Source organism: Balearica regulorum, chromosome 1, assembly GCF_011004875.1.
Source record: "Balearica regulorum gibbericeps isolate bBalReg1 chromosome 1, bBalReg1.pri, whole genome shotgun sequence".
NCBI lineage: Eukaryota > Metazoa > Chordata > Aves > Gruiformes > Gruidae > Balearica > Balearica regulorum.
This window is the reverse complement of record NC_046184.1, coordinates 36,877,557-36,893,771: the sequence shown is the minus strand read 5'-3', so window position 1 is coordinate 36,893,771 and position 16,215 is coordinate 36,877,557. Positions and strand designations below refer to the sequence as shown.

General features: G+C 41.2%; 1 protein-coding gene and 1 long non-coding RNA gene across 6 annotated transcripts in view; one reads left to right on the top strand and one right to left on the bottom strand.

Moving 5' to 3' along the window:
- Positions 1-1,403, bottom strand: part of MON2 (MON2 regulator of endosome-to-Golgi trafficking) — an 82,991-nt gene extending 81,588 nt beyond the window's left edge. For all 5 annotated transcript variants that reach the window (XM_075745384.1, XM_075745360.1, XM_075745368.1 and 2 more), the window contains exon 1: positions 1,103-1,403. In XM_075745384.1, the coding sequence (XP_075601499.1) occupies positions 1,103-1,213 (111 nt within the window). In that variant the 5' untranslated portion in view covers positions 1,214-1,403. The remainder of the gene's footprint in view (positions 1-1,102) is intronic.
- LOC142600513 (uncharacterized) lies at positions 1,402-4,744 on the top strand. The gene is made up of 2 exons (XR_012834045.1): positions 1,402-1,611; positions 1,704-4,744. It is a non-coding gene; the product is annotated as an uncharacterized LOC142600513 (long non-coding RNA).
- The last annotated feature ends 11,471 nt before the right edge of the window (positions 4,745-16,215 follow it).

The following is a 16,215-nucleotide window of genomic DNA, read 5'->3' as shown; positions in this document are numbered from 1 at the left end:
TTTCAGTTGCGCAACTTAATCTAAATTAATATATTTTTCCCTCCCACTATAGCATAATTATTTTTTTAAAAGGCAAGTGATGAAATTACTCATAGGGAAAAAGTTAAACTATGTAAACACATTAGATAAACACAAAGTTAAAATGTATATTTCAAATTAGAGATAAATTTCCCTTCAGTTTATCTGGCTCATCAAGATTCCTAAAGTCTAAAGCTGCAAGCATAGTAAACTGAGGTTTGAAAAATAAAACATGCAATCTTACTGACATACATTTACTAACGGAGTTGTTAAAAAAGGGAGAAAAAAGTCACTTAAACTTCTTGTCTCCCAAGCCTCCTCGGTTGTAACCACACATTGGAAAGCCACGTAACCCCAAAATGACAGAGCTCGCTAGCGATGACCAGCGATCCACACGGTTAATACCGGCAGACGCAGATGTGCAACAGTGAGTGGCAAGTCGCGTACGCCGACTCGGAGCCACGCACGCTTCGGACGGCGTGGGCATTCGTTGCACGGGTAAGGCCCCGCACCGCAGCCCCGGCCGTGTCCCGGCGGGGCCGAGCACGGCCCCCACCGGCGGGGCTGCCCCTCCTCGCCGGCCGGCCAGCCGCCACCGAAGCACTCGCAGCCCGCCAGGCACCGGCTAGGTGCCTGTCCGCCGGTGCGCCCAAACCCTCACTACCGAGCCCCCCTCGGGCGCGTTCCGTGAGGAGATACCGAGACAGCCAAGCCAAACTTTGTCTCTTCCCTCGGGAGGGCGCCAGGGGCGAAGCGGGGCTGCCCCCATTTTGCCCCTGTCAAGAGATGAGCTATCTCCCCAAGCCCACTCCCCGAAGTGAACTAGCCCGGCCCACGTCCCCTGCTTCCATAGCGTATTAAAAAACAACAACCCACAAAGACGACAGGCAAAGCCACGTCTCGGCACAGACAGCGCTCGGCAACCCGCAGCCATGAAGGACGGACCTCACCGGGAACGGCACCGGACTGAGGGCGTGGGGGTACCGGCACCCTCCGCTCCGGCCGGGCCCCACAACGAGGGAGGCCCCTCCGGAGTGGCGCCCGCCGCCCGGCCCGGCTCGGCTCAGCTCAGCCCACTCCTCACCTCCTTGACGGGGGGAAATTTTTTCCGGCACTCCAGGCTCAGGCCCCGCAGGTCTCCCTGCATGTTTTCCAGCAGCTTCTTCACGGCTTCGGGGCTGCTGGTCCCGGACATGGCGCCGCCGGGCTGGCCCCGGACCGGCCGCTGTTCCGAGCGGGCAGGGGCAGCGCCTCTCACTCCGCGGCCCCGGTCGACACGTCTACGCCCGACACCGGAACCCGTCAGCCGCGGCCCCTTCCTCTCCCCCGCACCACCGCCGCCGCCGTCCACGGCCCCCCCCCAGCTCCCACAATCCCGGGCGCCGCCAGCGCCGCGCGTCAGGCCGCTTCCGCACACACGGCCCGGGGGCGGGGAGAGCGGCGGCCCGCCGAGAGGCGGCACCCGGCCCGGCCTGCCGAGCCCGACTCGGGCTGCGGCGGGGTCCCGTCCTCAGCCTGTGGGGCTTCGGCAACCAGCTCCCCGCCGGGCGGCCGGAGGAGTCCTGTCTCGCCGAGTCTGGCTCTCAGGGGCAGGTCGGCGCTGGATGCTTAAAAAAACCCACAAAAAGCGAGGCAGACTCTTATGTTTTCCTTGTGAATCGTGAAGTGTTTGCTTTCTCCTGCAGGAGCGAAGGTTTGTGCCCTTCGCGACCCGCGAGTGTGTGCACCCAGCTGTGCGTGGGTCTCTGCAGGCGAAGCCAGCGTGCATCCTCCGCTGAGGATGGAAGATAAACCCCGGCTGGGCAACAACGGGGGGACGGCACCGGCCTTGTCACCAGCAGCTGCGCAGCAGTGGCCCTCCGAAATCCGAAAGCTTTCCGACCAGCTGGGTTTAACCCGTTTCTTCAAAAGCAGGCAAGCGAACAAACCAGCGTGAGATCTTTGGCCAGATTCTGCCAGTTGTGGCAATGCTCCCTTGCCGAACCTCAGCCACAGCTGAACGCTGCCAGGGAGCTTCCTCCTGCAGGACACCATGCATCACCCAACAGTTAACCTTCCACGAAGGTTTTGGTCTCTGTTGCAATAGTTGTTTCTCCATATTCTGTTTGCTGTAAATCCTGCGCTGTGGCGGCTGCCTACCTCTGGTGCGGTGTGGTTCCATTGCCCTTCCATAAACCCAACGAGCTGGAAAACAGTCTTGAGTTTCTACAGTCTGTAGTTTTTAAACTTGGGAATCTTGAAAAAAATTATGAAGAATCAGAACAGAGAATAAATTTTTACTGCCTTAATATTTAAAATATTTTTATTTTAAATAATGGCTTTCCTTCAGACTTTCCTGAAAGCCTTCAGTGTTACTCAAAGAATGTTCTAAGATTTCTTTTTCTTTTTTTTTTTTTTTTTTTTGCATGTGTCTTGTAATGAAAAAGGAAAAAGAACCTCTCATAAATTTGAGCGTCCCTACTTGTATGTTGGGGTTCATTTACTGTGAAATATATTGCAAATCATGTAGTAAACAGGCTCCCACTGGCACAACGTTGTACACTGTACCTGTAGACATAAATCTTTAGGTGTGCTTTATGAGGCAAAAAATGCAGGATTGCTTTCTGAGTAATTTATTATTTTAAGATCTTTATTTTTACATAATTTTCAAATTACTGGCTGCTAACTTGACAGAACTGGATAAATGGATGTGAGTTTTAAAAACTGCGTGTAATACCGGCACAACTGAATTAGGTGGTCAAACTTTATGTGCCTTCAGTCAAGGAATTAAGACTCAACCCTTGTGTTGAGTAAAATCAAACATGATTCTGTCACATTGTTACGCTTTCAAAATGCATTGGTCCTTATGTTCTCAAAAGCTTTGATTTTTATACACTTACTTTAAAAAAAAAAAAAACCCCAACAAAAACCAAAATGCAAGACTGTTATCTTCAGTAGAACTATTTACATGCTTAACCAGTAAGCATTTTCCTAGGGCTTTCCCATCTACGTGCTTCCATTCTGGGTTTCAATCCGGATGGCAATTCACAGACCAGTCCAAATACCTTCATATGAAACATGGATGATTTGCTAGGACAATGAGTCAATTAATTATTGACTATGCATAAGTATTTCTTAGGTAAGCTTTAATGATTTACTTCCTTTTTGTTGTTTGGACGTTTCCACCTCTTTACTGTACATGGTGAGCTGTGGGCATACTGGCATTCCTGGAAGCTCCTTGTCTGCTTAATAAAATGATTGAAATGTCTTGTGGAATGAGGGTCAGTAAACTGATTTATAATACTGCCTTTCTTGTGAAAAGGGAGCAAATATTTTGGGTAGAATATGTCTGAATGTGACATCTTGAGTTAAAGCATCCCACTGTCGTTATCCCTGTAGTCAAAATGAGGAAGAGGAGGAAAACTGTCACATGGCCATATTTCCCTCTTGACACCTGTGAGACAAGTAAGAAGAATTTAGATTAATCACATTTAAACCCAGCAAATTTGTAGGTATTAGATTGTATGTGCAGGCTCATTTCCTGCAAATCTTACTGTTTTTAACCAAACAAGAATACTGTAAACATTCAGTTGGGGGGTGGGGAGACTGCTCTTACATTGTGAATGCTTGATAAGTTAATTTATATGAAAGACAGATGATGTTTTCTTTAATCTAAACCATTACACTACATTTGTCCGCCCTTCCTCGTAGAATAATGCCACCTTCTGAAGTAAAAGTACTGAGGGAATAGATGATTACAGCATTTGAATAAAATTGTCAACTTGTTGCTGTATGATTTTTTTGTTAAGGATTGTGTAAAAAATTGTAAAAATATTTAAGAATGGCAGTGATAAATATTTTGGAATATAAACTATTATACTTCTTAGGAAGAAATGTTTTATGTATTGTTTGCTCCTGTTGTAGTTTATACTATTTGTGTGAAATGATGGTTTCTTGAAGAAAAAGCAGATTGTTTCATTATGTTAATTATTTTTATCGTATTAGCTTGTACGTGCTGATTATCCGTCTTTTTTTATTCCAGGTGTGTAGTGGCATAGAACTGGGAGCATGCCTCAGGCTTTCTGTATTTGTAACAGCTTGATAGCAACCCTGCCACCTCTATTAAGTGTTACATATAATTTTTTTTAAAGCTGTTTCTGGCTGACTTTTCACCCTTTTCCCTAATTTCAGTTTGCTCAGTGCTCTGTTCTGTAGATCAGGAAAAAAAGGACCGAATGCCACTCCTCTCATAAGCAAAAAATATTAACAGTCTTGATTCTTAAAATCATTTTCTCTTCTTATTACATTATAGAATCTTAGATTTATTAGTCTGCTGAGATGCATGAAAAGAAATTTTACTGGAGCTCTTTAGTTGTCTATCACGATGCCCAGCGTTCAGCTTTCAGTCATCCATTGTCCTCTCTGCAAAATAACAGCACCCTTCTTTAACTGTCAGACAAAATTGGACATAAGATTGTAATAGTACCCAAGTCATGGGCCTGGAATGCAAAATTAATCTTAGAATATTGTAACAATGTATTCTGGGCCATTTCATCTGCTACTAAAATTGAGATTATTATAACTTTTTAGTATCCCATATTTTCTGTTTATACATTGTGATGCTTTTTGAACGAAGTGGAGCACTTGTGAATTTGGTGAGACCTGCTGTCAGGATCTTGGGAAATTTGGTATAAAATTACTTTAATAAGCAACATTTCTACTAATTAAAAGGGTTTTTTTAGATCAAGTGCAGTCGCTGGTATATCTTACTCTGGCCATTCTCTGATACTTAAATCTCAATGACTTAGTTTAAAAATTGTTCTATCTGCATGCTTCACTTTTTATTATTTATATTTATCATATGTATCTTTTTAACTACCAGCTTTGAGAGTTGTTCTGCTCAGCATTGCCCCCCAAATACAGCAAGATTGCTCATGGGTTTGGAAGTGAATCATACAAGCGGTTGCAGAATTGAAAACTCTTTCAGATCTGCTGAATACCAGAATTGGGAACTGCACAGGTGTGTGAATCTCAGGCACATCTCTTAAACACAAGATAATCTTTCTCACTGTTTTATGTATGCCTTTTGTAAATGCAGAAGATTTATTAGTTAAGCTAAACCAGAGCAGTTAAAGTATTTAAACTAGCCAGAATTCTTTTAAGTGACACTGATTTGATGCTATATTTTCAAGTCAGAAAGTGGAGCAGTGTATGTGGACATGTCTGAGGGCACATTTTTGACTAACTAGCTAAAAATGCTAGTTAGCTGTTAACCTAAGTTTGTGTTGCACTGCAATTATTATATTGTTTGCTTTGTTATTAAATTATGTTATTTTGTGATGGGCAGTGGGTGATTGAAATCGTTCCCTGTAGCTTTATGGCCCTAATTACCAACAAAAATGCTCATGAGACCTATTGTGATTCATTAAATTACCTCTTGGAACCAGTGTTCATGTTCATTCCAAATGATGAGCATCAATCCTTTTGATTAGATTAAACACGGGACAATGCTTGGCTGTATTAATTTCAGGTGTTTACTCCTTGTTGTAGTCCATCCTGATAGATGTATGCAGATGCAGGCTTCAAATATGAGAACAGGGGTGTGTCGCCGTGTTATGCAGAGGCAAAATGATCAGATTTCACTGTGGCAATGAATTGGTTTCATGGTGATGGGAAGAATCATGGCTTTTCCTGAGTTTGCTTTGCTAACGTTCTTGTATGCTTTTGTGACTGATATGAATCTACACATAGTTACAGTACTAACCAATGTTCAGGTTATGAAATACCATCAATTGTGTGGTCAAGTAAAGCTGTTTGCAGACATATCTGGTGGTTTTTTGTGCTGCAGAGTTAAGAGTCATGATGGAGAAAATTTTGCCTCATAGTAGATTGAACATAGATACTGATATCAAAAGGCAAAGTTAAATTTTAAATTAGAAGAGAGCGAGAGGTGGGTTAATACCAAATACTTCCTGTAGTCCTTTGTAAAAACCTATGCATTGTATTGGTCTGTGTAAGCACAAAGAAGCCCTACACGCATATTTTACTGTGTCAACACTTCAAAAGCTCTTTCTTAAATTACAGACACAAGGAATGGGGCAAGACAGTATTTCTGTGGTGGCCACAAATGGGTTAAAAGCAGAAGTAATAACCTTCTCTCTAGAACCTCGTATTCTTTTTTTATGGAATAGAAGCGAAGGCCTTGTTCCTTTAGAATGTGGCTGTATGAGGAATTTACATCTACCAGCAGACTGATAAATACTTTGTTTCCCAGTGTGAACTCCTCCTGAATTTAGCCCGTGTTCCTTTCTGCAGAAGTGTGAGCATGTATTTACATGTTAGTACACAATTTGTTTGTGTATTTGCAGTTAGTACACATTTTATTTTGCTTAGTCAACTAAAAAAGTAATCCCAGCTGCTGTCTGTCAGTGAATCGTCCTCTTTGTCATTAGCAAACTATCAGTGATTATGTCACATTATCTTTCAGGTCACTGACAAAAATGTGGAGTAGCAATGCCCAAAATGTGAGACCTATGGCATGTATTAGATACTCGGCAATGATTCCCTGTTGAGTTACGGTACAATCACTGGAGGGCCTACACACAAATCTCTCAAGCAGAGAGCTTCCATGCCTCTTGTGTAACCAGCCAGCAAAGCTGTTCCTCCAATTTTTCCTGCTTGAATCTTGTCCAAACAGATTCTCAAAACAGTGGGGGTTTTTTTCACATTGCCCTTTTGAGTACCAGTAATTGAATTAGCCGAACCTGTTAACATCTTTTCTGAGAAAGAGCTGCTGTCCACCGCTCGAATTAATTTATTGCTGTCTTAGAGCTAGCAGTGTAACAACAGACACAGATACATGATATTCGCAAAATCTTACCAGCAGCTCCCGTACCCTTCGTACTTAAAACTGAGCGTGAGTCAGGACAGATTAAATAACTTTTCCAGCTTGCACAGGAAGTATGTGGCTGGCCAGGGAAATAAACCTTACTCTGTGTGTTAAACTGAACCTGTCTTTCATTCCCTTACACAATAAATAGTATTTATTAGATAACGGAATTACTATCTATTCAGGCAGCACCTGTGATTTTTCCCTGCATGGAGTGTAATGCACTGCATTTGTGATAATGGTTTTTTCCCTGCCAAGTGTAGGAAATACTAAAGCCATGATGGAGATTTTACTTGACAGCTGTTTACATTGAAACCCCCCCCACGCTGACCGTCCCTGCCACCATCCTAACAATGAGCCCAGCCTGAGGTCATGGGCAGATGGTGAAGAAACTTCAGCCATGTTGCACTTCTGATCAGAATACACAGCAATCTTCATGTCCATTATTAGGAATTTTGGTTTAGAAATAAAGGCATAGATGTGTTGAAGCAAAGTAATTGTGAGTCTAGGCAGTGGTGTTTGATCCAGAGATCTTGCAGTGGCTGGTGGATCAGCTGCGCTCTCAGGAGAACTCTGTTCCCGGGTATCTCCTCCTGACTGCAGGATGTGTAATGTAAAAATGCCCATCAAGAACGTCAGAAATATGTGTTGTACTGCAGTCTGTTTATTTTCTGCTCTCTCATCTATTTGCCAAAAACCTTCCAACATCTTTTTAATCATTTTTATCTCTTCTTCAGTTTGTATGAAAACTACAGAAATATTTCCAGTCACCTAGTAGCCTACAGAAAATCTACTAATCACAAAGCAACACCAGAGAGGAGAAGGGTGTTCCACTGTATAAAAATAATTCATTTTGGCTGCTGCAGCAGAGAGCAGAAGCTGCTGGATGCTTTCCCCAGGCTCTGGTGAATCCCTCTTTAAAATAATTGTTCCAGATTGCAGCCCTGGGGCTGCTGAGCGATACTATTACTACAGGAGAGTTTCCATCCACTGAATAGATGTTAGGTCCTTTGCCTTAGGGGTGGCCTCTGTATACACAGCCAGCATTGCAGTAACATCTATAAAATACAGAAAATATCTATAAAAATAGATATACTCACTATACTCACATAAGTAGCATGGAGGCCAGTGCACTACTTAGGTATTCTTCTTTTCTCACACTGCCACGGCTACACTGCCGGCACAACCAACTTAATTTGTAGCTAACTCAGACCGGTCTAGAAAAGACTCAGTATAGCCATGTACTTCTGAGAGCCTCCAGCACAACTCTTGTCAAAGATAACTGAAGTGTGACCACTCAGTTATTTTACAGGCAATTCTTTCTATAAACCATAAGGATTAGAGATTTCTTATGGAAGAGATCTCGATGAAGAGCTCTTTGGTATAGAGACCTTGATTTACCTTACATGATGCGCTCGTCTTTGCTGCTTTCTGAAGATTATAGACCCCTTTTTATTTCATTCAAAGGACATTGCCCTTGATATAAATATTTGTATGGCTGCATGTGTGGCTGTGTTTATAAGCGGCAGTCTGAATGAAATGTTGTTACTCAGGTTGAGTCAAAATAGATAAACAGAATGAACACACTTCTCAGGGAATTTGAAAGATGTCCAGAGAAATCCAATCGTAAAGAGCCAAATGCTTTCCTTTGTAGTAAAATGACTACACAGCTCCCCTCCACTTGTGAATATATATTCCCAATATAGCAGGGCTATTCCATAGTATATATCTACATCCTGGGTCATGTGTAAGCAGGTATGTCCATATCCAAGGATGTATGCCTGTGGCAATTTCATGGATATTACTGGCATTAGGGGAGCATTTCCAGATGATGTATTTCATCTTTCCCAAATGGGGGCCCCCTTGGAATCCACTCCCAGGGCACAGTGGATGAGCTTGTCTGTCTCCTCACACGGGTGCGTGGATGCGCCTTTGGCTGACTGCTGGCTGGAGCATAGGAAATTCCAGGTCTGAACACTGGCTGTTCCAGCTGAGAGCTGAGCCCTGGAGCTACTGAATGGATCATTAAGTGGGATGTGAGACTTGTTCAGCCAGTCGGAGACCTTATTTTCCTTTGGCCGCGTGGTCATCAGTAGATTCCTATGGCTGTTTACTTCTAGGGGCCTTACTTCCCTGCTCCAGTCTTAACTAACAAAACCATGCCACGATCTAAGAAGATTTGATAAGCAATTTAATTATAAAATTACCAGTTAACATGTATGAAGTATTGACAAATTCTTTACCAAAGGGCTGTGTTCTTGCCCAGCTCAGCCACACTTCGGTTTGGGCGATACAAATGTCTGGTGGGCTCGAATGTCTTACTCTGTTGGAGGCAAGATCATAGAAAGCCAGGACCAGCCTTACCGACAGAGTTACAGGAGGGTTTCAGAGAACTTAACACCTCATTTTTTTTCCCCTTCAGGACATTTGGAGCCCTCCTTTGTAAACGTGTTCCGCAAAATTATTAACGCAGCTCCCGCTCTCAAGACATTATCCAATACTTGGACACATAAACTGCAGTTTTCCAGGTAATGACTAGGTGAGGACTCATGTCAAAAAATAGTATGACCCTTCTATTACTGTCTTATTTCACAATGTCCTCAGAATATGCTAGAATCACCTCTAGATTGTTTCCTTTCTAGTTGTTTTCTGTATCTTTCACTAAGAAGTTAAATCCATTGCTAGAAACCAATTTTTTTTTCTTTCCCAACAAGGCAACCCACATCTATCAAAGATTTTAATTCTTAGTTGCCTGTTAGTGACTTTTGCAGTATTTGATTTTTTTTAATCATAGGACTCTGCTTTTTGTTAGAATGTATTTGAAATCCTCTATCACCTCTTCATTAGTACCCTACAGCTACTTTCTCATTACATTCATCTTTTCTATTCATGCGGTATGGGCTTTTCCATACTCCTGCCCTCATCTTAGCTGTGATTCATCACTTTTACATATATTCACAATTCTGTACAATTTCTCCCTCTTTGCCATGAGTTCTTTTGCTTTTGTCTCCTACTCACATCATTGGATTACTTGATAAGTTTGTTCTGGAATGGAGTATGGAAATTTGAATCTTCAATCTGGTTTCTTTCCTTTTATTTTTAACCGCACATTTGTTCACAGAAGTTTTGGGAAGATTGTTTTTGGTTAAATAAATTAAGTTGGTATGTCTATGTGGGCTTTTTATTTCAAGGAAAGATTATAATGTCTGTCAAATTCTAATAATGTTGTCAAATGCTACAGGGAAAATGGGGACGTTATAATCCATCACACTTGATATTAAGGGAGCCATTTACATCATAAAAACTGAGCTTTCTAAATGACAATCTCAGACTGAGCATGATGTTAACCAAACGGAAATCCAAAGGTTAGAGAGAGAGGATAACCAAATGCCAAATACCAAACATAGTAAGTAGTTCTACAAATGTTTCCGATTTATCTCTTAATCTTTGCCATTTTTTCTGAAAAATATTACAGAAATGTCTACGGCTACATTTCCTGAACACAACTTCTAAGGTATTATTTCCTATACCAAAAATCAACATGTACATTTAATTTCCTCCAATTGTGTAAAAATAAATTAATTCAACAATTCAGGATATTTTATGAAGAAAGTTCTATTGTCTTCATCCCATCAGTTGATTGTGATTATTGTGTATTATAGGCATCAGAAATTTGAATATTATTATTATGCTTCATCAAAACATTTCCATTGGCTTTATTGCCCAACTGTAGTTCATTAATCTAAAATGTTTACAGCAATTTTTAAATTGAAAATTTGGAAAACAAACAAAAAATTAGTATATACTTATTTTATTTTACAGTAAACCCCCGAAACGTTCCCATATTGTCAGAGGCAAGAAACGCACTGGTGGCAGAGCATTTTTTAAAGTAAAAGATATGAAAATCAAACTGCTGTTGTCAACAGTCCTAGTACACTTTTGAAAAAGGTGTGTGAATCTAGGTCTCAGCTCTACAAGTTGTAGTTAGGATCCATGTCATAGATGGCAAAGTTATTCAGGACATCAGTCTCACCAAATAAATAAGTTATTCAGACACTGCATTAATTCATTGAGCAGCTATTACGTAATGCAAAATTAGTCAACATGACTAATATGTTTTATTTAATTTGGCAAATGCAACTATAGGGTAGCAATGCTGCATAACTTGTATTGACCTGTTCCCTTGCAGCTGAATTACATTGGGGTTTATGGAAGCTGCTGTTTCCCCACTGGAATGGGGGGTGCAGAACTCAAATGAGATCCAAATACCTTTTCCTCTTGCTCTGCTCATTGCCCAAGGAAACCAGTCCTGTACGAGCAGTCCTAGACTCTGTATTTCGTACCACTGGGAGACATACATCTGAGTTGGCAGTAAGGATGTTCTTTGTATTTGCTTTTAAGAGGTACAGATGATACAGAGTTAGTAATTACTGTCCCTTCTGTTTGCAGACTTTCTCCTCAGCTGAGAGACATGCTCACATTCACAGAACACCCACGGCACAGTATGTATCTTATAACATTGACAGATGTTGAAAACAAGCAGAGCTCATCTGAATTCTTTCCAGACACCCTTCATTGTGTTCTGGAAGATGACTTTGTGCCCCCAGAGCCAGCTGCAGACCTCATTTCAATTGCACGATGTGTAGGTTTTAATTTTCATTTTTTGAGGAACATTCTTCAACAGGAACATGTCTGAGCCAGTCATTGTGCTTTAACAGAAAGCATCATGGAAAGGCAGGGATGCTCTTCCTGCATCACAACGAAAGAAGGAAAAGGGAGATGTGTGTTTCAGTTTAGGTGGTAACCAGGGGGAAGAGTCACTTTGAGGAAACAACAATAAATTGAAGAGGTTGTTTGGACAGGACTTGATGTGGCTTCACGTGTTTGATTTAAGTCAGTAGCAATGGTGCAGGAAGGGGAGAAAGATCATACTGTTTTCTACCCTGAAACAAGAGCATAGCATGAGTTTTATTCCCGTATTAGCAAATTCTTAAAATGCTAGTTAGTGAAGGCCTTCCCTTAAACCACGCTGAGCTCAGAGGAAATACAGATTCAGGCCTCCATTCAAAACTTTTAAGTGATTTTGGTCTGAAGAGTCAGGAACATTCCTCTGAACAGAACAGGCCATTTACAGATCCACAGATCTCAAAGCAGAAGCAGATGGCTCAGACCAAGTCTCCATCCTGGCAGGGCAAGGGCCATGGCACCTCCCGGCTGCCTCCCTCCTTAGCCCAGGGAAGTCGTCCAGCCCCCACCACTTGCCTCTGCTAGTTGTTCCACTGGTATTTTCCTTCTCCTTGTTAAAAAGTAATTGCATAAAAGACTCCCACACTTACCCATTTTCAGATTGTCAGGTTTCAGTTTTGAACCATTAGTTCTTTCAAAGTTCCTCTCCACTCTGATACCCCCCCTGCATGCAGTTATTTCCCCCCCTCCGTAAGGTACCGTACGTAAATTAAGGCACCTTTGAGTAGTCTTTCCAATAAAACACTTCTTGACGTCTGCAGATTTATTTACTTTGGGGTTGTAACCTTTTTTTCTATAATGTCTCCCAGGTTACAATCTGAACTTTTAAAAGGTAGTAACTCAAATGACGAAGCTGGTCAGAGGGCTGGAGCACCTCTCCTGTGAGGACAGGCTGAGAGAGTTGGGGATGTTCAGCCTGGAGAAGAGAAGGCTCCAGGGAGATCTAATTGCGTCTTACCAGTACCTGAAGGGGCCTACAGGAAAGATGGTGAGGGACTGTTTATCAGGGAGTGTAGTGACAGGACAAGGGGTAATGGGTTTAAGCTGAAGGAGGGTCGATTTAGATTAGATGTTAGAAAGAAATTCTTTACTGTTAGAGTGGTGAGGTACTGGAACAGGTTGCCCAGAGAGGTTGTGGATGCCCCATCCCTGGAAGTGTTTAAGACCAGGTTGGATGAGGCTTTGGGCAATGTGGTCTAGTGGAGGGTGTCCCTGCCCATGGCAGGGGGGTTGGAACTCGATGATCTTTGAGGTCCCTTCCAACCCAAACCATTCTATGATTCTGTGATTCTGAATGGTGTTATTTTGCCAGGATCCTTACCACAGACCTAGGAAGATTAACTTAACTTTTTATTTCTGCTTATGCATCTAAGGACAAGTTTTTATTCCAATGTTTCCCACTGGGAGCTCATGGTGAATCACTTGTCCACCACAGCTGCACAGGATTTAGGGGTACTTGCAACTTTCTGGCATAAAACCCACCTTATATAGAATCACAGAATGGTTAGGGTTGGAAGGGACCTCAAAGATCATCTAGTTCCAACCCCCCTGCTGTGGGCAGGGACATCCTCCACTAGACCACGTTGCCCAAAGCCTCATCATATAGCTATGATCTGAATATTTTATATACTGAATAAAAACATTAATTTAAGACCAAGCACTGCCAACGTCTCCAATAATGCCCCTATTCCTAATGTAAACTATTTTGAGATTGTTGGTCAGCTCCTAATCTTGGTACGGGGTGATACTGCGTAACACTCATGTTTTGCCAAGAGTAATATGATACTTAACGTGATAATTAACTGCCAAGCACTTGACTAATTCTAGATGCACCTATATTATAATCTTTATAAATTCTCTTTTTTCAATTAAAAAAAACCATAACAAAATAATGATAAAACCCACCAAAATAACAAACAACAAAACTTACGTTTCATAAAACTATGCTGACTAGTGTGACTTGAGTCCTATATCAGCTTTTGCATTATTTGGCCCAGGATGACTGTTACTGCTACCTAGCATATAGTAACCCAGTTCATTCCCTAGTTAAGGGGATAATTGGTCATAAATTTGTCACATGTGGACTCTTCTGCGGTTTCCGTGCTATTCCAAGATTTAATTTCAGTAAGACAGTTCTCTCTGGCTGCCTCAGGAGCACACGGTGCTGGTAAAGCATGCAATGTTAGAACTAAGAAAGTGAAACTAGTTTCATAATTTGTTTACCCCCCCCCCCCAAGGAAAAAGGACTAAAAAATCTGAAGAACGCAATTTGCCTGCAGATTCAGAATATGCTTATTCTATCAAATTTAGCTTTCATATTTATTGTGTTTTACTACATTTATAGTGATTTTGTCAAAGAAACTAGTACTTAGAAACAATGAGAAACCATACCCTGAAATTACAGAGTCTGACATCAAAGAAGGAGGCATAATTTTTTGAAGAAAACTGGTGGGTTTGCCAATTAATTAATTCTTTGCTTGTCATACTGACTTCCCCTTAAAGATTTCAAAACACTTAAAAAAATACATTGCACTCTGTAACAGCACAAACTTGCTGGGAAAGCTGGAAGGAGTTGTGGCCTTCCCATTAGCAACTAGCTGTAGAGGGAGGAGATGTTCCTACATCATCTGCCAGGGTAATATCTGACAGCTTTTCTCGTCTGTAGTCTCAGCTGTAAGTTGCAAACTCCACTTCAGTGTGCCAGGAAAGCAGGTAGGACTTTAAGTGGATGATAGAAGAGATCAGGGAACTGATCTGCATGGAAACATCCAGAATGTTGTCTGAAGCCAACTAAAAGAAAAGGTCCTGGGCAGCATCTCTTCACCTCTCCCTCCCTCCCAGCCAGGCTTTCCATGACACATTGCTGTCATGAAAATCAGAGTGACTGGGAATTGCGAGCTGTCTTCTGCCTCCCACTCTGTTTGGTTGCTGTGACTCTCACATTAACAAGGTTAATTCTATCTTACCATTTTAGGGTTTATGCTGATACTTATAGCCATCAAAAAGCGTGCTGTCATGCAATTGAAAAAAGAAAGCGTACTGTAGATTTTTATCAGCCATGATTCATAAAGAGAGATGCTAGGACCCTCTTTCTGCTCCGTAAAATGACTAGTTGAGTGACAATAACTTTTGATAGACATCATGAAGAATAATATGCTTTCTGTAGTTTTCATTTTAAGCATGTCCACACTGGATGAATTATTATATCTTATGTGTGAATACGTAACAGTTTTACGCAACTTACAGCTTGGCTGAATTCCCAGAAACCTTTGAGACAGTCATATTGAAACATTATTGATTTTTAGATCTGATTAGGAAGCTTACAAACTTAAGTGCGTGTAATCTTGGAAGCCAAATTACAACAAAAAAATTAGAAGCTATGTAATTTTTTCCTATTTTTTCTCATGTTCCAAGAATTTCCAAATTTTAGCCTGGACATGTTAGAAAAGGTCTCGGAACAAAGAGACCTCGTTCAATTTCTGCCTTCTCTCCCAAATTATGAAAGTGGTGTTCCGGAGAAGTCTTACTGGGAACAGGCTGCAAAAGTAAGTTTTGAATCCGATAACATTGTTCCAAGAAGAAACTTATTAAAAAACCACCAAGAAACGAACTTGGTCAGGAATTTTGCTCATTTTGCTTTTTGAGATTCCTTGTTTTCTGTTAATATACTGAATTATCACTAAACAAATGTAGATTGTCTAAACATTCTCATCAGTCTCAATTTCAGACAAGACACAGATTCCGCTAGGTTAACTAAATGTTACTTTGATCAATACCCTTTCAAACTCTGGATGACCCAACAATTAGTAGGTAAGTACATTCCTTCAAATCCAACATCCCATATATATGTGTGTGTGCATATGTATATATATATGCATTTTCAAAGGAAGAGTCAAGTGCATTAGGAGACCAAGGTATCGGATATTAAAGCTCCAAAGTGAGGCTTTGGCAAGTCAAACCAGATCCTTTGCTCCTTCATGATTTTTCCAGGCAAGTTCTAGGCTAACATGACATGGAAAGACCAAGGGGAGTATGAATGTAGAGGGGCTCTTTCTGTATGATATTCGCTTCTCCAGGATTACTACTTTAACTCCACAGATAAATCTTATCTCTCAAGTGCTCTGATTAAAATAAGCAAGTTCAACTCACAAGCTGTTTCATACATAGCTTTGTATTGAGTAATGGTATTCCACACCTAAATACAAAGTTTTAAGCCAAAAGATTGTATCATTTTTTCCCCCACCATGTCGGTTTGTCTAACCTTAAATATATTGCCTCATTTCACCAATCATCTGAGTTAGTTTCTTCCCATTTGATTAATTGTTGCTACAGTATTACTTTTAAAACAAACAATAGGTTTTTACGACAATAAACATTTTTGCAGCCTTATAAATATTTTTAGAGCCAGACAATGACAGGAGAGAATCCCTTTTATATATACTATCTTCTGGAAATGCTATTAATTTTTTTCTGTGTTGGTCATTAAATAGCCATTTTGTAACTGATAATATAAGTCTTAGACAAAGACTAGCCATTACACAAACACTGTGGGAAAAGAATTTGTAAGAAAATGGAAGACTAAA